This window comes from Plectrocnemia conspersa, unplaced genomic scaffold (genome assembly GCF_051122295.1).
Source record: "Plectrocnemia conspersa isolate PC_06_02 unplaced genomic scaffold, ASM5112229v1 ptg000002l, whole genome shotgun sequence".
Taxonomy (NCBI): Eukaryota; Metazoa; Arthropoda; class Insecta; order Trichoptera; family Polycentropodidae; genus Plectrocnemia; species Plectrocnemia conspersa.
Window position 1 is genome coordinate 5,443,474 of NW_028277166.1, and position 23,774 is coordinate 5,467,247.

At 32.1% G+C, this 23,774-nt stretch overlaps 2 protein-coding genes across 9 annotated transcripts; one reads left to right on the forward strand and one right to left on the reverse strand.

Moving 5' to 3' along the window:
* The first annotated feature begins 60 nt into the window (after positions 1-60).
* LOC148237432 (trans-1,2-dihydrobenzene-1,2-diol dehydrogenase-like) lies at positions 61-9,800 on the forward strand. 7 transcript variants are annotated; one of them, XM_088204198.1, is made up of 6 exons: positions 61-230; positions 4,432-4,706; positions 8,482-8,773; positions 8,837-9,083; positions 9,188-9,338; positions 9,405-9,800. In XM_088204198.1, the coding sequence occupies exons 2-6, from the start codon at positions 4,505-4,507 to the stop codon at positions 9,521-9,523; spliced, it is 1,011 nt and encodes a 336-aa protein (XP_088060324.1). In that variant the 5' UTR covers positions 61-230; positions 4,432-4,504; the 3' UTR covers positions 9,524-9,800. The 7 variants fall into 7 exon arrangements, with proteins under 7 accessions (XP_088060324.1, XP_088060333.1, XP_088060363.1 ...); XM_088204207.1 differs by having other exon boundaries at positions 98-230; positions 4,505-4,706; XM_088204237.1 differs by lacking the exon at positions 61-230 and having other exon boundaries at positions 4,505-4,706; positions 8,482-8,560; positions 8,644-8,773.
* Positions 9,550-22,768, reverse strand: LOC148237433 (mitogen-activated protein kinase p38b-like). 2 transcript variants are annotated; one of them, XM_088204185.1, is made up of 6 exons: positions 22,629-22,768; positions 16,457-16,793; positions 16,149-16,383; positions 13,324-13,403; positions 12,382-12,634; positions 9,550-11,203 (listed from the first exon to the last, which is right to left on the reverse strand). In XM_088204185.1, exons 1-6 carry the CDS (start codon positions 22,730-22,732, stop codon positions 11,154-11,156), a joined length of 1,059 nt encoding a protein of 352 aa, XP_088060311.1. In that variant the 5' UTR covers positions 22,733-22,768; the 3' UTR covers positions 9,550-11,153. The 2 variants fall into 2 exon arrangements, with proteins under 2 accessions (XP_088060311.1, XP_088060300.1); XM_088204174.1 differs by lacking the exon at positions 13,324-13,403 and adding an exon at positions 13,681-13,760.
* Between the last annotated feature and the right edge of the window lie 1,006 nt (positions 22,769-23,774).

Here is a 23,774-nt window from a genome sequence, read left to right on the forward strand (position 1 = left end):
TGCACCATTACATTGTTATATAATAAAATCGTCAGTAGTGGTCGTTGGCTCGCTACATACAGCATTGTACGGGTACGCGTTTAACAATGACATGATAATTAAACGTGCAAATAAATATGATAGATGTGTGATAAGAAGTTGCTGCAACGACGATTTCTGTTTACGCTCGTCGCTATTTGCCACTCCAACAGTGGACGTATAGTACCTTGAACATAGTGAGCCTCATTACGGTTAGTTCTATTTTTTTAAATCAAATTTAATGTAGGTATGAATTGAAATGTATATTGTTTGCACATTTTTCAATTATTATTTAATTACATTACTATAGATTGAGTTAGTGCTAAATTTTTTCTAATGTAAAAAAGACATGATGTCGTTTTGCTCAAATTTTAAATGTTTGAAATTTCGCAAAGGAAGAAGAAACGTTTTAAATAACACTGATTGCAAGGTTATATTGTTATTGTTTTTTTTGTTAATTATACTGTGTTTGTTCCTGAATAACATGTTATTAAAAAACTCATTATATTGTTTTATATTGCAGTAGATTGTTATAATAGACAAGATAACGTGATTGACAAATAAAATCTGATACATAGAAACAGTGATAAAAATAATATCATAATCTTGAAAATTAGATGATTATCAATGTCAAACGCAATGTGATATAAATTTACAGTCAATAATCATAGTAAATTTCACTGTAACTAAGACTTTATAATAAGTGATTTTTAATTGCTGAAACCTACTTTAATAATTCATATATTCAATGACTTACGGATTGTAGTTCTTATAATTATTATTCAAGTTAATAATATAATATTAAAAAACAGTTTAAAATATGTATATAATGCTATAAAATTAACTTTCTGAGACATGACATGTCATATAAGGATGAGTTAAATAAAAGCTTATTATATTGAGTTTTTACTAAATATTTTAAGAACAAAACTTTTCCAACATTTAGTGAAAATTATTGAAGACGAACATGGCAGATGTTCGAGAGACTTGAAGTCATGTTGTAACAAATCACTTGTACTCAGAACTCTACTTTATTTTGATTTGATTTTAAGTGAAAGATATTTTTAGTTGATTTGTGTATGTCATACTGGTAAGTGTTTCCCTTGGATAGGCAGTGCTTCAAAATTACCTCTCGTTCATCTCAAAAGAAAGTCAGTATAGTCTTTATTGTATAAGTTTTTGTGCTCAAGAAGAGTGCTACAGAACTGGTGTGAATCAGTACTAGTCCACTACTATTTTTTTCTAATGTGACAGATTGCATCATCCTACTGAGTTTTCATTCGGTTTATGTTGCAAATTTAGTGGCCATTTCAAGCTACTGTTTTGTCATTGTATTGCATGCCTGATTCGTACTGCCACTCTTCAAACTATATTTATTTATTAAAATTATGACCATCGTGACTTGACAGGTTAACCTAATGCGTCATGATTACCAAAAGTATAAAATATATTACAATTTTAAAATATATACATATTTGACATTTCTTTACACTGAACGGCAATTGGTTATAGCAAGCCCACTTCCATTAAGAATTAAGATCCTCCTGCAGGTCGAGAGAATTCGAAATCGACTGCACTTTCTTGAAAATTTTCAAGTCACCTGCATATAATAAAAAGATTGAACGGTGCATTGCTGTTTCTACGTCATTAATGAACAATAGAAACAGCAATGGACCTAAGTTGGATCCTTGAGGTACTCCAGTAGAAGTCTTATATCGTTCTGAAAAAGAGTTTTTATACTTGCCAAAGTGATATATATATATTGGTCAAGTAATTTCAGAATAGGTTTATAAGACGTTCAGAAAACCCAAAATTAAATCATTTTTTCACAAGTAAAAGATGATTAACTTTATCGAATGCCTTTTCAAAATCTGTGTATATGATGTCCATTTGTATACCAAAGTCCAATAATTTTGAAACAAAGTTAGACAAAACCATAAGATTAGTGACAGTGGATCGAGATTGACGGAAAACCATGTTGCTGCTCGAGAAGCGTACACCTGCAATGTAACACAAATATAAAATATGTAACACAATTGCTAATTTACATGTCAATTGAATTTGTATCGCACTTTTAAAATTTTATTTTAAGTCACTGTCTTATAAATTAATAAATAGCAAAAATAAAAGACCAAGTCAATTTTGGTTATAGTATGCTAAATATAGTACACGGCAAATATGTTAAAATATACTAAATATTTTTTTTAATTAGAAGTCTGTTCAAAATACGAATGCAGCATAAGTGAAACATTTTTATTGTTTAAATATAAATACCCCCAAGGCAAGAAAATGCTAACTAAAATATTTAAGCATTTATAAGTTGGCTTGTATTTTTTATAATTTATAATAATGAAAATTAAAAAAAAAACATAACTATATATATTTGTATCTTCATACACATTTTTTTTTTACAAAAAACTGTAGTAACCACCAAAAGTATAGTTAATTCATCTGTTCAATGGCAAAAATAACATTTCAACAATGTCTTAAATTGAGATAACCACATTTCATGAGAAATAGTGTAATGCATAATATAACCTCAAATATGTTTTGAATTAAGTATGATATTATTTCGTTCATTTTACATATTCGTGAAACAGAATATCTATTCTTACCCCAAATTATTTTTCGATTAAAAAAAACCTTAAAAACATTTATGACAATAACATACTTGCCGTGAATGCTATATTTGTCCAGAATAGAAAATTGCAGTTATTATATTATTCACTTTTTTTATCCGTTTTCGGGGAATGTCAGGAACAGGTTAACTATAGTCTATTTATTTTCAAGAGTCAGTGCGCAAGAACATTGTTTAACGCGTAATCAAAATGTGCTCTTAAATTTCTGCCTTGTGATTGGTCGATCTCAATGAAACGATTGATCTTACGGCGAACGACCAATCACAGGGCAGAAATTTAAAAGCATGTTATGATTACGCGTTAAACAATGTTCTTGCGCATTGACTCTTGAAAATAAATATACTATATGTAGTTTAACACATTCTTACCGTTGAGCTCAATCAGATCTTCTTTTCCAGCCGATTATCTTAAGACATATTTATGAGAATCTTGTTAATCCATTGCTTGCTGGTTTTTTCTTCTTCTAGCTGTTGTTGAGCAATGTAGTTAATTTATTTGAATAAGCACACAAAATTTTTACACAAATTATATTTCATAGTAGTATTTATAAATAGTAGTTTTAAAACTAAAATTTAATAGAAATAATTATGTACATTATGTTCAGTAAACCATAGGTGTTATCTTATTGAGAGATGAATAAAATCACTTACAATTAACTGATGATGTAATTTTAATTGCTGTTGATAATTAAATAAAACGCATCGGCATGAACTAAGAAAAAACTTTATTCTTCAACAAATTATCTTCATCGTTCATGTACACTGCTTCTGTATTTTTCTATATATTATATTCCTAATATAAATTATTTTTTATAGAGGCTGCCGTTCGAGCATTTTTTATCTGTAGAACATGTTTTTGAGATTTCGTACTATTCCTCTAAATCACGGTTTATTGTAATACTTTACGAGTCATCATAATTTCCCATCAATTCAAACATCTTACAGACAACGTAGTAATTAGCTAGATATAGCTTTCAATATTTTTAAAATGTAGGTTCACCACATTAAGGTTTGTCTCGCCATAATCAGCATGATACACCAGTGGTGACTAATATTTGAAAGACCTGGGTTCAAATCCCATATGAATTCTAGTACTTTTCAATTTCTATCGTGTCTGGAAGATCGAAATAAGTGATTGATAAGTAATTATAATTCTGGTTAATCATCACAGATTAAATTTTTATGGATTTTACCAATCTCATAGATAAACATTGTGATGAATAATTAAAATAAATTTGACCTAAGTCAGGCATAGTAAGCTATAATAATAGTTTATAATTCATAAAATAGATGTCACTAATTTACAGATTGATTTTAGTGTGGAGTATCACTATTTAATTGTAGACGTTGATTGTTTACTCCGTCGGGCTAATGCCTACCATATTACAATGGAAAATTCACGATGAATAAATAAATATCCTTATTCTTTATATGTTTGTTGCATATCTCACGTTTTGATTTGTTAAAAGAGTTATTTATTATCATGTTGATATGATACTACATACAGCCTAATATCTATTTATATAAAATCTACATTCATTACTACTCTATCTATCTACTAACATTATTAAAATGCATACAATTATAAATAAATAACACCATGACCTAAATAAAAGCAATATGTATAATTTTTATCATTTAAAATCATAATGTATTTCACTAAACGTAAATTCTTTACATTCCTTATCACAACAGGTAAATTTTAACATAATCCAACATGTCTGTTTTATCAATGATAACTTTTCACCAGATAATTTTGTCATGTTTTTTTCTAGCTCTTTACGTTAGAGGTCTTGTGACGGTTGCACAAATATTCAATTGCTAAGCATTAAATAACATCTTATTCAGATGGCGTTAAGATGGGGAATCGCCGGCGCTGGACTTATAAGTCATGACTTTGCGACCGCCGTCGGTACTCTCTCGTCAAAGAAGCACCAGCTTATTGCAGTCGGAGCGAAAGACTTTGATAGGGCTCGAAAATTTGCAGTTTTGCATAATATGAAGATGGCTTACGACTCGTATGAGCTTCTGGCAAAGGATGAAAACATCGGTAAGTTAAGTTTTGTATGTGATAAAAATTAACTAATCTCATTATATTATTTATGTAACACTAAACATATTTGATAAACGATAGATACAATCAAACTACTAAGTGTTTTATGTACTTGAAAGTGTAATCCAATTAAAAAGTATGCCTTAATGTTATTTCTATCAGTAATTGATATCTCGGTATCATAATTAAAGCCTACTTTTTTAATGTAATCAATTGGTATTTTATAAATGATATACTAGTATCATACACGTTGAAAAAGCAACGGAAAGTAGTATAAATTTACTGATAAATATGGATAGGTGTCTGTTAAATTTAATAAGTTAATATAATAATCTGGTTCAAACTCCCATTTGTTTTCTATGCGGTGGTGGAGAAAAAAAATCTCAAGGGTAAAGAAATTAATAATGATGAGACGCAATATTACAAGGTAGCAAAGGCTACCATGCTGGCTTCCTTGGGCATGGGCACTCTTAGCAGTCCGTCGTACATGACGTTCCAAAGAGCGGGTCCGAGGACCGACCCCTGGGGAACGCCTGCCGTGACCGCTCGTTGAGTGTTCACGCCCATGCTGTCGTACTCCAGCACTCTGTCCGAGAACTAGTTCTCGATCATGCAGATCAGGTATGCCGGAGTGCCGATTTTGGCCAGTGCGTCAAGGGTCGAGCGCCATCGCGCCGAGTTAAATGCGTTCTTTATGTCTATCGCGATCAGCACAACGTTCCTGGTTTGCTTGACGCTCCCTTGCCAGGCTTCGCGAATAGTCGTAACTACGCGGCCTATGGCGTCTATCGTGGAGCGTCCGCGGCGGAAGCCGTACTGATGCGGTGAGAGTCCTCTGTCTGTGTCCTCCAGGGTGCGTCGAAGGCGCTTGAGCGTCCGCGGCGGAAGCCGTACTGATGCGGAGAGAGTCCTCTGTCTGTGTTTTCCAGGGTGTGTTGAAGGGGCTCGAGGATCATCCTCTCTTGTAGTTTTCCCAGTCCGTCCAGCATGCATAGTGGTCAGTACGCAGAGTGGCCGGGTGTCGCCTTGTTGCCCTTCGGGATAAGGACGAGCCTTTGGCGCTTCCATGAAGCATCAAAGACTCCCTCGGAGAGGCAGGCGTTGAAGGCGGAAAGAAGCAGTGCGGCGTCTTTCTCTGCGATGCGCTTAATCACGGCGTTTGGGACGCCGTCGGGTCCCGGAGAGTTGATGCGCTTCGCTGCTCCTTGCAGTTCTTCCTTGGAGAACGGTAGGAACTCCTCTTCTACATCTGCCTGGCCGCTGTGCAGTGCTTTGTCAGTCGTGGGGTGCTACGGGAACAGTCCTTCGACCACCGCTTCCATGTTGCCGGCATTGTTGAGGAAGTGGTCTTTGTTTCTGTCTGCCAGTTTGTTTCTGACGATCCTGTACGGCCTCCCCCAGGGATCTTCGTCAATTGCTTTGCACATTTCGGACCAGCACCGCGCCTTGCTCTCCTTTATCGCACGGCGTAGGGCGCTTCTCGCCTCCTTGTAGCTGCCGTGGTGTCTTTGTGCGCCTCTTCGGGCGGCTAGGCACGTGCGTCGAAGGTCGGCGATGTCATCGGTCCACCAGTACGCTGATCCCCCAAGCCTAGGCATCGAGGCGTCGCCCAGGAGTTCGTTCAGCGAGCGTACTACGCTTTTCGCTCCGGCTTCAGCGTGCGTCTTGATCACCTCGCTCTTCGCTGCTATCGCTTCGTCCAGGGCTGCGACGTTCAGCTTTCTCACACTCCATCCGCGTTTGACCTCTGGCGGTAGTCTCTGGTTGCGGGTGGTGAGCTCAAAACTGATGTATCTGTGGTTGCTGTGCGAGTATTTCTCTAGCACTTGCCAGCCTCGGGTCATGCCCGCTGTCAGTTCGTCAGCAAAGGTCACATCGATGACCGATCCTGAGCCGCCTCGGGCGAAGGTGAAGCCTCTTCCTATGTTAGCCGCGTGTATGTGGAGGTTCGAGGCCATCTCACAGAGCAGGTTGCCTCTTCGGTCGGTCACCGTGGAGCCCCATTCAGCGGCTTTGGCGTTGAAGTCGCCGGCGATGATGACCGGCGCAGTCGATGATCGGACGCTCTCTTCGAGGTCAGCGAGGCCGCGGGCGAAGTCTTTGATTGGTGCGTTGGGTGAGAAGTAGCAGCTGTAGACTCTGGTTCCGTCCAGCTCGACCCAAGTCCATCCTTCGGTGCTGGCCGTCTCGGCGCTGGTTACGTGCAGTCGGGTCGAGGGCGAGGTGATAAGTGGCGTACAGGACGCCGAGCGCTGCGGACCGTTCCCACGCGCTCCGCGACCCGACTCAGCTCAGAGGAGCAAACTTCCGCCTACCGAGACGGAAGCGGCACCACCAGACGCGCGCTCTCCCGGCCTCCAAGACGAGCCCTAAAAGGCTCCGGCGGGACGCCGCAGAGCCGAGCAGCGAAGGAAAGACCGACGCCCCTGACAGTTGTCAAAACTGACAGCTGTCAAAGCGCACGCTAGCAACGCAGTTCGCGAGCGCGCCGACGCGCACGGCCCAGTGCTGCCACTCACCGCAATGGAGGCACACTACGCCAAGCAGCTGAAAAAACACAGGAGATAGTGGAGGAGCTCGGCACATACATCAAGAGCCACCCGACCGTGCACGTGCCAATCAGGGAGGGCATCCTAAAAAAAAAAATATATATATATATATATATATATATATATATATATATATATATATATATATATATATATATATATATATATATATATATATATATATATATATATATATATATATATATATATATATATATATATATATATATATATATATATATATATATATATATATATATATATATATATATATATATATATATATATATATATATATATATATATATATATATATATATATATATATATATATATATATATATATATTTACTGGTGAAAATGTATTCACTGAAATCACATATTTAAAAAAATATTTTCGGGATAGATTCGAGATTGTTTTTTAACAAATGCCACCCCCACCCTCCAATGACATCTTACGGCACACATAACCAACTTCATTGCTTTGCAGCTCGTGTAAAGTTAGATTGAAAATATTTAAAATTTAAATATAACGATTTTTGAAGCTTTATTTCTTGATGAGAAGTTGTGCGCTTTGATGCTAGTAGTATAAAGACCTAATGTTTGAAGTTAGCGTTCTTTTTGTTCACGTGCGACCTTAACTCTCACAGGAAAATCGTTTGCGCGGGGCTTCGAAGGACAAGCGAAACAACTTGGACGATTGTTAAAATCCTTTATTGCATCTTTTCAAACATTTTTTAATAATGCTGGCATTTTATAATAATGAGAACGAGCGCCAAGCGCGTGCTTTTTTTGGTCCAAGTATGGCCATAACAGGTTTACAGGCAATACTCCAAATAAAAAATTAACTAGCTTTTATGAAAACCCTTTTATTTGGGATGGTATCATATTTTTTCCAAAGCTGAAACATTTCATCTCTAATTTAATTTATAAATGCAAGACAAAAATGGCATTGATCTTTTCTTGTACTAAAAGTTCAGGATTGAGTTACATTATAACGTAGGAGCAATGTTAAGGAGTGACAGCATGAATATGCTGGAAATACAGATTGTCACAAACGCTATCTAGCAATTTATAATTCCCTTCGACATCAAAATACTGACTATTTCCGGTATTTAATATAAAAATCTCAAGAGTTACTATTATTAATTTGTTAACGTTTTTCTAACCCTAAAATTAAGTAATTTGATTATATTTTCAATGGGTAATTTTATTATTTTCAGATGTCGTGTACGTCGGAGTTGCCAATAACCAACATTTCCAAGTTGCTATGACCATGCTGGAAAACGGCAAACATGTATTGTGCGAAAAACCTTTATGCATGAATCACGATGAAGCATCTAAGCTTATTGACTTCGCCAGAAGTAAAAATCTATTCTTATTAGAAGGTATGTGGTCCAGATTCTTTCCGGCCTACGAAGCACTCGACAAGCACGTATCTTCCGGAAGCCTCGGTGATGTGTATTTGGTGAGAGCCGAGTTTGGAGTTCCGACAGATGAAAAAGAACGATCATTGTTAGTATACCAATATTAATATATTGAAATTTTATATGCCATATTATAATAAATACTTCAAAGGATGAAGGATCTCGGAGGAGGAACTATTTTAGATTTGGGAGTTTACGTGTTACAACTAGCACAGCTTGTTTACAAAGAAGATCCTATCAATATAGTGTGCGGAGGATATTTGAACAATGATGGAGTCGACGAGTCCATGTCGTGTATTTTGACGTACAGCAATGGTAAAATGGCAACGTTATCGACACATTCCAGGGTGATGTTAGGAAATGATGCTGTTATTTATGGATCAGATGGATCGTTGAAGGTTAGACCGTTGTGCTTATTTATGTAGAAAGTGGTTAAAACTGCCTGTATTCCAATGCCTTATCTAATAAAAGATTTTGTCACTAAATTATTTTTTATATATAGTTGCAGATGTTTTGGGCTCCCACTGTTTTTCAAACGTCAGCTGCTGATATAACAGAGTGGGATTTGCCTTTGGGGAAGCACAGGTTTAATTTTTATAACAGCGCCGGACTCGTGTACATGGCGGAGGAATGTCGCAATTGCTTAGATAAAAGTTAGTAGTTATCTAGTATCAATTTATAAATAAATCATTACGTTAATCTAACAAATATTCTTACAGAATTGCTGGAAAGTCCCAAAATGACGCATTCAGACAGTTTGTCTTTGGCTAAGATGATGGACGAACTGCTTAAACAACTAAAAGTTGTTTTACCGCAAGATTCAACTGAAGCACCTTGACATAGTATTAAAAAAAATAGCAGATAATACTTAAAAACATATATTTAAAAATATTTGAATACATTTCAACTAAATAATAAAACATATTAAAATTGAATCAAAAACATAAGCACCATTTGTACAACAAAAAAATTACGTATAAGCTTTGTTCGTATATTTATTACAAAGTGTGTACATTGTAAATTATATTCAACAAAAACACAAAATCGATGGACGAAGAGTTATTACACCAATATTTGATAATTGACGATTTTAATAAAAAAAAACTAAGCTCTGATTTATTGTTCTTATTATCTTTGATATATTCATAAGTATCAAAGTAGTAAAATTAGTACATACACATAATATGTATTTTACATAAAATATAAATTAATAAATTAATGTTAGCGATAACTTATGAGTTTAAAATGTATTAAAAAAAATAATAAAACGGATTAATAAATATTCTGCATGAAATATATAATACAAAAACGTAAAACTTTCGATTAACAGTAATAATAAAATCCGAGTGGGTTGCACAGTGGACTTAAATCATAATCTAACATCAAATTATGAAAAATCACAAAATCTATGATCAGGCAATATTGTATAAAATATATAAAGATTTATCAATCGCGTGTTGATTTAAGTCTAATATGCCACTCACAGAAACTTTCCTCTTAAACAGTATAAAAACATTGATTATAATCACAATTAGTTTATATCCGGGGGAACAAGTAGGATAATGTTATTTACACGATTGTCGGCCTAGAAAGCCGCCAACAGATCAAACTACACACTAGGCACTTATAAAATGGAATACACGTCCAGTGTCAACTCCATAGGTTTAAAGGTAATCTAAGATGACTTCTAAATCACAGGCACATTTCATTTGCGAACTGTTGTTACGATTCGCTCGTCACGCCTTTGAAATTTACTATTTTCGCTGATATGTATTGTCTGAACACTGATTAATCGATCGACAAAAAGAAATATCAATTATCTTAAATACTAAAAATACTGCGTAAAACTTGCCACTACTTTTTTTTGTATCGTGGCCCATTGTCAGATTTCAATCGTGCATTAATAAAAACCTTACGATTTAACTAATACCAAAGTGTGTTATAGTTTTTATTATGAGATCTATGTATATAGTGTCAGACGGTAAAACGCTTAAAACATTTTCGTATTTGTATTGTAGTACAAATTTCATCGTGACAATTCATCAAAGCAAACTTAGATCATTAATTTGTGTGATATCCTAAATAAAACATCAAGATTTAGAATGTGCAGAAACGATGTACAATATTAAAATCATAAAATGACGTCTTTTTATACTTAGGTATACAAAAATCAGTAAGAGAGATAAATTTATTTCTCTGTTTTGTACTCTCAATTTTTTCGTTCAAAAACTTAAATCTAAGTTGCATACTTCATTTCTGCGTATTCTAATCAAACGCCTATAACTAAAATAAAATAAAAATACATGTACAATGCCGAAACACTTGAGCAAAACATCGTGGATAAAAGCATAACTAATTTATTCGTATCTGTTAGTAAAAATTTGCAATTAATTAAAAAATTTTAAAAACGGTTAGGTTATAATAAAACCATTACGACTAACTACGAAACGTCATCAGAATTTTTTTATCTACGGATCGACCGGAGGTACAAACGATACGACTTCTTCATATACCAGTTCTGAAATAAGAAAATTGCATGTTAATAAATGTATACAAAACCAAATATTATATAAATATTGCATAAACTTAAACGTTGAAGACTTTTCATAAATTAAACTACCAGGCTAACGCAAATAAACCCGTGATTAGTTTCAGAGAACCATTTTTGTTATATGTACATACATATACAGGAATTCGGTTCTTCACAACATATTAAAATTAAAATTCACTAATAAAATACACAAAAAGAATACAAAAAGAGACACTACAGGCGGCCCTCGACTTTCGCACATAATTGGTTCCTGAAAATGTGTGCGAATGTTGAATGTACGAAAGTTGAGGGAAGTAAAAAAAATTGAAATTGTGTGTATTTTAAAATATTTATTTATCAAGTAAATATAAGATGTTTAAGAGGCGTTTAAGAGACACGTTTAAGTGGGGTTTGCGGGTGTTTCCTTTGAAAAGTTATTAAGAGTTAACTGTTTTCCACTATTCTTTTTCTTTTCTTCATATAGTATTTTATAACATGCTGTTTTTATTGATCGCCCTACGCACTTGAAATATGCGTTCTCCATTGGGATCACAATCTTCAATAATATTTAAAAATTTGTCAAGGTGCGTGAAGGCTTCATTCATATTTTTCATTGTTAAAGAGTTTTCCAAAATAAACCTGTCTCATCTACATTAAATATTTGGCTAGAGGAATATTCTCATCTTCAATAATTTTGGATAATTAGGAAATAAATTCTTTTGCAGCATCTTTATCCGCATCAGCCGATTCTCTAGTAAATTTAATATTATGAAAAGAATGCCTCATTTTAAAATTGTAAAATCAACTGTTACTTGCTTGAAAAACCGCGTTAAAATCTTTTTTTAATCTATCCTTCCAATCTTTGTGCAAACTAAGAACTTTTGCTTGAATAATTGAAATACTCAGAGGGACATCTTTACAAACTAAATACAAGGTCATTTAATGCATATAGATAGGAAAAAAGTTTGATTTGCTGATTTCATTAAATTCACAAAGTACAGTTGAAAGAACCTAACCTCAAATTTTGTATGGGTGCCTAGTCCCCTATAACGTAGTATTCCTATAACAAAGTCACAATCTCTACGCTATAGGGGGGGTCGACTATAGTGATTTAATACATTATAAACTATTTCATCTGCAGCTTAAAAACAAAAATGAATCATTACCTTTCCATTTATCAACCGGTAACTCTACATCTTCGAAGGATTGATCGTAAGGCGTTGACACTGGTTCGTCTGTGGGATCCGCATATTGACGAACGTATGGATGCGCCAGCGCTTCGTCGGCCGTTATTCTCCATTCCGCGTCCAGCTCCAGCATTTTAGTTAATAAATCGATTGCCAACGGATTGGCACCTCGGAACACTTCGCGGAAGTCTCTCTTCTTCAACGGAGGCAGTGATTCAATGTAGTTACGGGCCTAAAGTTTTAAAATACATATGTAAAACAAAGCTGTGTAAGAATATCTACAAGCCACAACCTTCTACACAAAGATACGAGTGATGAATGATTCGAGAGAAAATATATTGATTAATTTGTGAAGGAATATAACAGTAGCATTTTTTTTAATTATGGCAGATAAATATTAATTTATTGCTTCAAATATATCCATGATTGAAAAGAAAAAAGGTAATTTAGAGATTATCTAGTAATCAAAACAATGCAAAATATATAAAGAAAAATAAGAATAAATATTGAAAAATGGTTATCATAGGATCATCAAACTTTTGTTTATGCTAAAGTAATCAAAACACCGTCTTGATTTAGATAAGTTAATTAACCATTATAAAACTAACTGACTTTAAGCCTTCACCACACATGATAATAAATAAAATTGTGTAAGATTACTAAGATAAAACATCTTGCAAAATGTATGTAGCTAAGAACATTTTATGTAATACAAATTAATAATAAGCAAAATGAAAGCTTTTTAATCACATTTAATTATAACTAAAAAAAATAATAATCACTTTAGCGATGACAAATTATATAAAATAAAAATTCAATACATGCAAAAAGCATTTTTTTTAAATGTATATTTACGTACTATCACATTTGTCCCAAAAATAAAAAGATGATTCGTGACTGATGGCATGTTATTGATATTACCTCTTCGCTAGTTATTTTGTCAATGGTATCCTTTTCCGGTGTACCGCATAGGAACAATATTCTTGTAAGATGATCGATGTCTGAACGTAAACCAGTTAAGGTTATGCAAGCAGATTTATTATTTGTCCGATAAGCTATTATTGTACTCATACAACATGCGATACAACATATAGAACATGCAATAAAAAATCCATCCCGTGTTACTTAAGCATTCGCAGGCGAAACTGTGAACCACCACAACAAAACAAAACGATTGTGACTGATGAAAAAAATGGACTGTGATAACTAAACGACGCTGTTAATCATTTTCTACAAGTCTAAATATATACATATGTTTTAAGCTGATCGATTACTCACAGATTCCGACGATATTTTCTGCATAAACTCTTTGCTAGGAGTTCCAAGCACCTCCATTATCAACGTCAACTGTTGGATATCTGATCGTACAATTAAGGTAGACTACGTGTAAATGTAATTCTATCGATTATGTTATAAATTATAATAACAATAAATCAAAATGAACGTGATGATTTAAATAAACAAGCAATAAAGATATGCTAAGTAAGATTAAAGTAACACATTCACATTTGTGCAGTTAATTTGATAGTATATCTTAAAATGTGCACATATATTACACACATAAATAAAATCAATATTATATAACATGATAAAAGGGTTAGTTATACCCAAATATATTAGTAATCAAAACATGTTAAAAACAATATATAATGATTGAATTCGACATTATATATCATTTAATTGTTATTGTAGTTTTTATAACCCTGAATTTCACACATTTAACTAATGTATTAAAAATAAACCACAATCACTTACTGAATCATTAAAATGCAAACATAGCAAAGCAACAAATTAAATGGTCAGATCTTAAATTTAGAAAAGTCAGCATATATTTTTTTTGTAAATATACGTGGTTTGAAAATCATAATCACAATGTAACAATTTATATGTTTTGAATACATATATAAGGGATATTTTGCTATTTAATCGGAATATATACATAAAAAAATGCTCAAACATATTAGTCACGTTGCTTAGGAAAGAAGAGCATTTATCAAGATCTCACAACTCAATTCTGCATTTGATCGGCTGATTTAACCCATTGTTGCTGAAATCCGATACATCAGCTTTGCTATATTGAATCTGGCAACACCATTGAAAAAAGAATCGGATATTTATAATGAGCTATTTGCTTCATATAATTTTTTTATTATTTAATATTCGATATATTTAATTTAGATCGAAGTCGTAAAAAAGATTCGGCAACTAAAGGGTTAAAAACAATAGAATGCACCATAAAGCTAATAAATGCTGTCGTGAAAAACTAGCGATATATTATAAGACAAGTGAAGACAAGAATAACAAAGGTCAAATAAAACACAAGTGAAATTGTGATTTCAGAACACCCAAGAGTGCACACAGCCTTATAATATTGCATGTTCGCCTACAAAAAGGCACTCTAAACTACGCTTTCAGAAAGGTACAGTACAGGAGGCAGAGTTAAACAATAATGCTATTGATGCTAAATTAGCCTTTTCTCCAATTTGTCCCAGTTTTGTTCAAGAATCAGTATAAAAGATTTGGCACTTGACAAATCACCAATTTTGGACTCACAGACAACTCACTCGTAGACATCGAGACTCACCAGCTCGAACCAGAGAACAGAGAGACTCACAACCGACTGATACTGACCCCTGCATTTTTATTGTATATTGGTATAAATTATATTTTTGTGTAATAAACTGCATTAAACAGCTCTTATGGTATCTAATTAACTGAATAAGTCACACCATTCAGCATACAAACCCTGAAATGGGTAATCTATTTCAATCCTAAAGCAAAATAAATCATTTTTGTGGATTATAGAGATGACTTTTTCTGAGAAATAAAAATAAAACACTACTGATCAAGCAAAAAAAGAGGCATAAAAGAGTACATTGAAGAGACTAGAACTTTGCAAACATTCCCCGTAATTAAAATAATATAAATACATAAAATATTTTCATCTACAGAAAAAAATTATAATTCATAGACTGTTCAAAAACTTCCGGATCTTTCAATGAGTCACACTATAGGTTTTCAAGCTATGTTAAAATAACAATATTTTAATATAATATCCACTAGATTTTTGTGTATAAACTTTGCTTAAAAACGACTAGAAGATCACAATGTGAGCTTATAAATGCTTTAAAATTTGTGGCAAACATATGTAACACCAAACTAATTCCAATCAGATAAAAACCCTTTCCAAGAAAAAAAAGTAATTTTGATGAGTTATCCAAAACTAAGAAGTTTTATCTATGAATTAAGTGATATTCCTTGAACGACAATAGTATTCTTAAATGGAAAGTCCTCAAAGCATTTATCGATCCAAGGGCACATAAACGAAAGGAGGTAGTGTGTTAAGTTGCTACTTATTGCAAATTTTGTGTAGATGGTATTCTAGTATTGGAACATAATCTTTTCAATCCAAAAACTATAACCAGCATGTAAGCCTTTTTAAAATTTGTAAAAATAAAGAACCAGATTTTTATGAACAGCCTCAAAAAAAATACGGCACTTCTTGAGTGATCCATACATAAACCACGGTTAGACTTTGGTTAGACAAAGGTTCAAAAATAAAACGGTAAAAACTATGTTAGTTATTAAACAAACCTTTTTGTTACTTTGTTTACCAAGAGTAGATAAAATATTAAGCTCGCCGTGCTGATTACAGTTAATCTATCCAAAGTGCAAAATTAACGACAAAATCACTATTTATAAGCTCTATATATACACATAATTATTATCAAAATAAAAAAGGATACGATCAGTGCCAGGGAATAGCGTTCGACCGGTTAGAAGTTCGGCCATAATGCATCCGACAGACCAAATATCAACCGTCTGGTTATAATGCATCCAATTGAGCATAATTTCCGGCGCCCTGTACCACCTAGTTGCTACGTATCCTGTCATCTCGGTCTCCGTAGGTCTAGCTAAACCGAAATCTAATATCCGCAATTCGCAATCTTCGTTTACTGCTATATTAGACGGTTTTAAATCCTGATGAATTGATAAATTAATATATATAAAACGTGTCTACAATATTCGCGGAAAATTAAAATCGACAACTCACCCTATGAATGATGCCAGCTGAGTGGATGTACTTCAACCCTCGCAGTATCTGATACACTAAAAACTGTACGTGATCGTCTGAAAGTCTTTGGGTCCGGAGTATATTATTCAAATCGGCGCCCATCAAGTCTGTCACTAGATACACTTGTTGAAATCCTTGCAAGCCGTTCTCTGGATCAGGGTGAAACACGTCTAAGAGGCCAATTATGTTCTCGTGCTTCATGTGTTTCAATAGCCTCAGTTCTCGGTACGTCCTTTTCGCATGCACAGCAGTTAGAAAAGGACGCGCCAATTTCTTAATCGCTACTTTTTTCTTGTTCGAGGAATCGTATGCCGAACTAAAAATGAAAAACATTCATTAATACAGTTAATGAGAAAAAAGTACTACAAAGTCAATAGAAAAAGATTTCTTTCGGTATTGACACTTGACTCTTATAAGGCCTTATCATAAAAGAACGTTTTAATTGAACCGGATTATGTTGCAGTCAGGATATTATATTTATTTAAATTGCTCAGCCATCTATTTATTTAAAATAGATAAGTTTGACCTGTAAACCTGAAATGCTCCTGCATTGCAACTGATCTATCACCAGTCACAGGTGCAAATTTAAAATGATTCCGGGCCTGGCATGTTAAGAGTAGGGATTGCAATACTGGTAATACCGGTATTGGGGCAAAAATTGACCTTCTATTACAAAATGAAATATCGGTAGTGTGTTAATATAAAAGGAATACATTTGCTTTATCTCAGGCAAATACAACAGTACCTAGCAGTGCTCAGTAATTATGCTATGTAACTGAGAACGGACCATGCCCTTTTTTATGATAGGGATGGCTGGCAAAATGAAAACAAAAGCAGGTATTGCGTACACGAAATTCTTTCTACATTCAGACATATTTATACCTAAATAGTCCATGGAATTCACAAAATTGGAGTTAAATATTAGCAATAATTATATTTAAAGAAAAAAATTATCTGAAAAAAATGCGTGAATTATGTTTTTTTAAAAAAAAATTTTCATTGGAAAATAATGCAATAATGCAAATTATTTTTCCGCTACCATATATATATATAATTAAAATAAGTAAGAAGTAAAATTGTATTGCGAGTGTTTTTTTAAATCAAAATTAATTTATATTTTATTTTTTTAAGTAAATAAATATAAAAAAAAAATTGTTGTTGTTACAACTAAATATTGTTGAGAGCACGCAAAAAAGTTTTAAACTTTTTAAAACACATATGTATAACATAATTCATTTAAAATTGCAAATCAGTGATTTTTTCAACAACAAAAAATTCACATGTGTTAGGCCATATTATAGTAATATAGTATTTACGTATTTTTTATTCTATAATATTTACATACATATTCATAACTCATATTTAATTAATGTTACTTTTAACATGAGTTAAAATAAATAAGTATATGAGAGATAAATCTTTAGAAAATAAACATTAAAACTAATATTAAATGTGCAATAATTAAAATAAATAACATCTCAATCACATAAATATGTGTTTTAAAAAAAAATGTAGCATTTGGAACAAACAGATTTACAATTTTCTAGGCACGCCTTTCTCAAAATATTTTTTCGGATAATCGTAACTGTCAAAAAATAATGAGTAATATATTATATTGGAATAAACAAGCGTTGTTCTGGCCCCTGGTATAAAAATTTATAAGGTATATATCCAGAAAGTGTTTTAATTAAAATATTAAATATATCGAAATAATAGTTGCTGGGGTATTCAAATGCTTTGGTTTTGCTAATCAATAAGCATGGTGAATCATGCGAGCAGCACTCGGATTCTTTTTTGGTTAATTAATTAAAATAATAATAATAATGTCAATACCGGTATTATTGAAATCCCTAGTTAGGAGCACATGATATGAAGAGGTGTCTTTTTTCATTCATTAAATTTTATTTTAAATACGTCAGTTATTTTTATTTATTTTTACACACAAAATTAATTAAGTTAAATAATGGCGAGTTACATGAACAAAAATTATTAAAAACGCATGAGCGTAAAGTGAGAAATTATGAATGCATATCGCTAAACACCTGTAAGTATCGATAGCTAGCTAATTAGTTAAAATTCAACAGTTAAGTTGATTGATAGTTTTCAAGGTGTGTAATGATCGTATCACTTTCCTATCTGGACTGGGTCCATGTGGACCGCATCCAATGTTTACACACAACAGAAAATTGTTTCCAGGCTATTTTTATAACAAACGGTAAGAGGAAGATATGTATGTATAAATAAATTAAGATTCATACATTATTGGACGGTGAACACTAACACCTTTTTTTAAGCAATTGAGTTTTAAACGGAACATTCTTGACATCGACTGCGGTGACGTGAAATATATGTCTTTCATACTTTTGACGACTAAGATAAATGATTTGCATGACAGCGAACAAATATTTTATTTTAAAAAGAAACTTGTGATTTTAAAAGTATGCATAGAGTGGTCAATATTTGAAAAAGTATATTTTTTTAAAATCTGATTTGCTATAGAAATAAAAGGTGTATTATTTCTAAAAAAAATGTACAACATCTATAAATAAATAAACTGAATTTATTTAATTACTAATCAAACATATTAGTTAATTATTTGATCAAATGTTTTTAACTATTCTGATCAACTAACAAGCTAATAATAATACACCATAATAAACAACTGTTCATTGAACTATATATAGTTGTTTAAAGAAACTACAGGGACAAATATCTATGTTATGAATAAGTTGGTATAATATTATTGTATATTTAAAGAAATAGAAAGCAAAAATTTATGTATATTTTAAGGACAAAGAAATATCTTATGGTGTACTGCAAGGATCTAACTTAGGACCATTTGGTTGCCGAAATCTGATATATAAGCTTTTGCTACTTTGGTGAAAATTTCTGGATCAGTCTTCATCATTAAAGAAAGTATAGGATACATTTTTAATAGGCTGAAGGATATTTGCTTCAAGGGTAAATAACATTTTTGTTATTATGATTATTAGTAATCTCAAAAGGATCAGCATTCAATGTGTTAATAAACGATATAATAAGGAGCGTTAAAAATGCAAAATAGTTTAAATAACGAATAGATTAAAATAGAAAAGTGGTTCAAGAATAATGTATTTAAACTATTATACAATAAATGCAAATACATATTGTTATAGATGTATGTTAGGTAATATATAATACAATAAAAATAGATTTAATCTCTAGAATAAGAAATATTTTAAGTGTAGATACAAATAAAAACTAATGTGCAACGATAATGCATATATACAATGAAGCAGGTAAAATAATTTAATTTAATTCAATATGATGATAAAAATAAATAAGCACAATCCTTAGTCATAAGTATAAAAGAATAAGAATCAACCCAACCATGCATATATGGAAACGATTGCCGTATCACACCTTTAGATTAGTCACCGTTTCATTTTTAAAATAAACAAAGCTATATAAATCTGTACACAAATTCTGAATATCATAGTCGATAAGCACAAACGAGTGGAGAAAAAGCATCTGATATTTTTAAGCATCTTAAAAAATTGTAAATAAAAACATCCATTGCTATTAAAATATACTACGTACTTTGAGCTTATTGTATGTTTTTAAATAGTAATATAAAAAATTAAGTAAAGCGGTTTAAAAAATATAATAGTGAACATTCAGGTTTTTATTTGCTTTAAAATAAGGCGTCGAAAATGTTTTGTGGTATTTTTCAGTAGCTGATTAATTTCTACATATTTGAACATTCAATTAATGGTTGGAAGCTGAGACTATAGATGTTAATTAATTTATTTTCATGGCCACTCTATATCTACAGTTTTTAGAAAATCTAATATGAAAACCATATAATTGTTTTACATTAACAAATAATAAATCTCTAAAAAATCTCTAAGCTAATTTGTTTAATCAGAATTCTATGAATGTATAATTTGCATGTGTGTGATATAATCAGGAGGGTTAATCAGAAATTTAAAAAATGTTTGTACTGAAGGAAGCAAATCTGTTTACTTTTGTTATATTTTTCGCACTTGTGATGTTGAAGATAGATTGAGAATTAATACAGATAATATAAAGAAGAACGTCATTATTAAAGAATTTATATCAATGGTTTGGAAAGAACACTACCTCTTTTTTTAGGACAATAGTAAACAAGATACATGTAAGCAAAATGATTGTTATTGAACATTTAATTACAGAAAATGAATAACGTGTGGCAAGGCAAAACACTGTAAGCCCATCGTTATGATCAGCCGTTCATCTTTAACGTCGTTTTGGGAACTTTCCCGTTATTCCGTGCGATTAAAAATATGTTGTGTGAATTACAATAGTGGACAATTAACTAAATAAGATTAACAAGGATAGAGCGAAATATTCCTTATTGTATCATTGTATTCTTGGGTGTTTTTTTTCCAGGTAGTGGTCCCAACATCTGGAAAGGGTACATGATATACCCTAAATAAAAAATATATAAATAATTAGCAAGAACTTTCATTTTTATGTTTAAATAAATTGGAATAACACAATGGATACAATAGGAAAAAAGTTTTTGTCTTGTAAAGGTTAATATTTTTTTTTGTTTAGGTTGGTTAGGATTTTTCCAAGATCTTGTAAGAATCCTTTTTTGGTATGGGGCAAGAGGAATATGTTCATTTTGAAAAAAAGGAACTAACTTAATGCAAAAATAATATTTTGTTTTGCAATTATTTGTTTTACGGGCATTAAAGGCATTTTGGCTTGCATTTGAATTCCTAAAACCAACACAAATATCACATTATTTTTATTGAGGCTGATAAATCGCCATTTTTGTATTGAGTTGAGCCATGTTCTCATATGTTTTGAAAGCAAAACTTTGTTCTTAGATAGCAGGTATGTCATTTCAGCTTTTTCTAGGGGGAGGGGGGGGGGGCAAAAGTTGACTAGATAGTGGTATAGTAATATTACGACTTACAAAAAATGAAAATCAAATGAAGCATATATAAACCAAATTTTGTTCAAAAAGAGAGAGCAAAAAACAATTATCCCTTCTCAGAAGTCAAAAATCCACGTCAAAAGCAATAAAATCGTGCCATTGCAGTTTAAACGCTTGGTTATCGAGCGTTCATATTAAGACTTTTTAAAATCAAAATCTTTTAAGAATCGAATGAAGTACATCTAAACCAAATTTTGACCAATAGGAGAGCGCATTAAAAAAAAGTGGACTATCTCTAAGAAAATCTCATTTGAAGAATCTTTATCAGCTTCATTTGAAGTGAAAATTAAAGCACTACACCCTGTATATTTTAAACATGTTGAATGTTTACTATGCTATTCATCACAATGAAATACAACATAAAATTTAAATAAAAACATTTATGATCATAATATAACAACGAGGTATTCTTTCATCATCTTACATTAGTAGGTATTGATTTTTTTTATATAATAAGTTAACGATCAATCTTATTTTAATTATTAATTAGAGTAATTAAAACATCTTTTGGACTAACCCAATGTGGTAATTATTAAACCGATTCGGACTAACCCAATATGTTTTTTATTATAATGAGCAATGAAGCATTAATTTTACATTAAGTTTTTCAACCCTGACCAAGACAACGCATAATTTTGCCACGAATAATGTAGGTTGACGCTAATTATGGATAATGAATGTATATTTGATTTTTTTGCACTAAATATCATTTATTTGCTAAGAAAATTCATGCTAAAAAATGTTTTTTACTGATGGCTTGTTTATATTATTGATATTGAATTGCAACACTACTAAATACGTATAAATATAGTTTTTCTAGATGTTTTTTATTGAGACGAATATATTGTATGTATGATTCTATTTTGAGGTTCAAACAACCTTGATATTAGTGCTGTAAAATTGCAAACGTGTTTGAGTATCTCTAATTATGTTTTTTCGCGCATATAGATTAAATATATTGAATGTGTGGTTGCACTGTAAAGTTGAAACAACCTTGATTCGAGAGTTGTAAAAGTGGAAACAAAATTATTCGCGGTCGTCCCTGTTTGATTGATGTACAATAATTATTAAAATAAAGTGGTAGCTGACATAATCTGAGATTGATTCGGCGCTATTTTGATAGGGCCTTATCTGTCGTCGGTAGAATGGCGATGGATGGTGTTTTTTTTAATAGTTTATGCTCACCAAACTTGGCCGTAGGCTCCGGAACCGACCGGAGTCAGCATTTCGTATTTTGCAGGCACCTGCCATTCCGTTTTGTTGATCTCGATTCGGCTGAAACCCGCCATGACCACTGACCGACGGCTACGGTCGGACTCCCACTCACCGCATTCCACCAGCCGTCATCTAACAAGTGTTGCCATGTCTCGCACAACATTCTAATATTTATTGTGCTTACTATATTATAATTTATATCAATTTAAGCAGGCTCATTAAATCAATATAGATTTTATAAGCTTAATGTTGAATTAAAATTTTAAATTAAATAAGTAAATTGTACGCCAAAAATTTATTTTTATATTTTCTCTTGCGGTGCAAAAATATCGCACACTTCAATAATACTGCTGACATACTTGCTATTGAACAGTTTTTTTTGCACTGCTTGAATTAATAGTTAATAATAATTTATTGTAATAAGATAGCACTGACAAACTAAGCGTTCTTATAAAATAATAACGTTGACTTTTATTATTATTTTACCAGTCTAGATATTTTTTCATCGATAGCAATTACGCATATTATATAATAGCGTAGTCCGTTTTAGTCTCATAGCTCCGAGGTTGCAGGTTCAAGCCCCGGCAGTGGCATTCGAATTTTTATTTAAAAAAATGCGCCATTATTAAAATAAATCGGCCCCAGCTGCAGTGACATCTATTGGTTACAAATAATATTATACACAATAATTTATAATTATTAATATAAATGTTACTGACTTCTAGACTTTCAGTCTGGTGGTTAACACTTACTTGTAGGTATTTATTATATCTGACTGACTTACTCAGTTAATATATATTTACCTCATTGTAACGCATAACTGAATATAAAATAAATTATCTAAATTTATTATTTAAAATAATATTAATAATATTATTTTAATTAATTGCTTTAAAAACTAAAAAATTATACGAGTACCATAGTATTTAAATACCCCGGCAAATATTGTTACGATATATATTTTATTCAATTGTATCATTATTCCATTTATTGTTTATATTCAGCACGGGTAATTATGTATTGTAGATATTTGTGACTTGTAAAGTACAGAAAAATATAATTTCAAAAACAAAATTAATATTAAAATAATATTAAAATGAAACATAAAAGAACTGT

What these genes read in the sequence shown, in the direction of transcription:
- LOC148237432 (XM_088204198.1), top strand. Translation starts at nt 4,505, where the DNA reads ATGGCGTTAAGATGGGGAATCGCCGGCGCTGGACTTATAAGTCATGAC. An exon ending in GATGAAAAAGAACGATCATT is followed by an intron (nt 8,774 to 8,836) that starts GTTAGTATACCA and finishes AATACTTCAAAG; the next exon opens with GATGAAGGATCTCGGAGGAG. An exon ending in GATCAGATGGATCGTTGAAG is followed by an intron (nt 9,084 to 9,187) that starts GTTAGACCGTTG and finishes TTTTATATATAG; the next exon opens with TTGCAGATGTTTTGGGCTCC.
- LOC148237433 (XM_088204185.1), bottom strand. Translation starts at nt 22,732, where the DNA reads ATGGCGGGTTTCAGCCGAATCGAGATCAACAAAACGGAATGGCAGGTG. An exon ending in GGAGCCTACGGCCAAGTTTG is followed by an intron (nt 16,794 to 22,628) that starts GTGAGCATAAAC and finishes TTTCATTTTTAG; the next exon opens with TTCGGCATACGATTCCTCGA. An exon ending in GCTATTCCCTGGCACTGATC is followed by an intron (nt 13,404 to 16,148) that starts GTATCCTTTTTT and finishes GTTTACGTTCAG; the next exon opens with ACATCGATCATCTTACAAGA.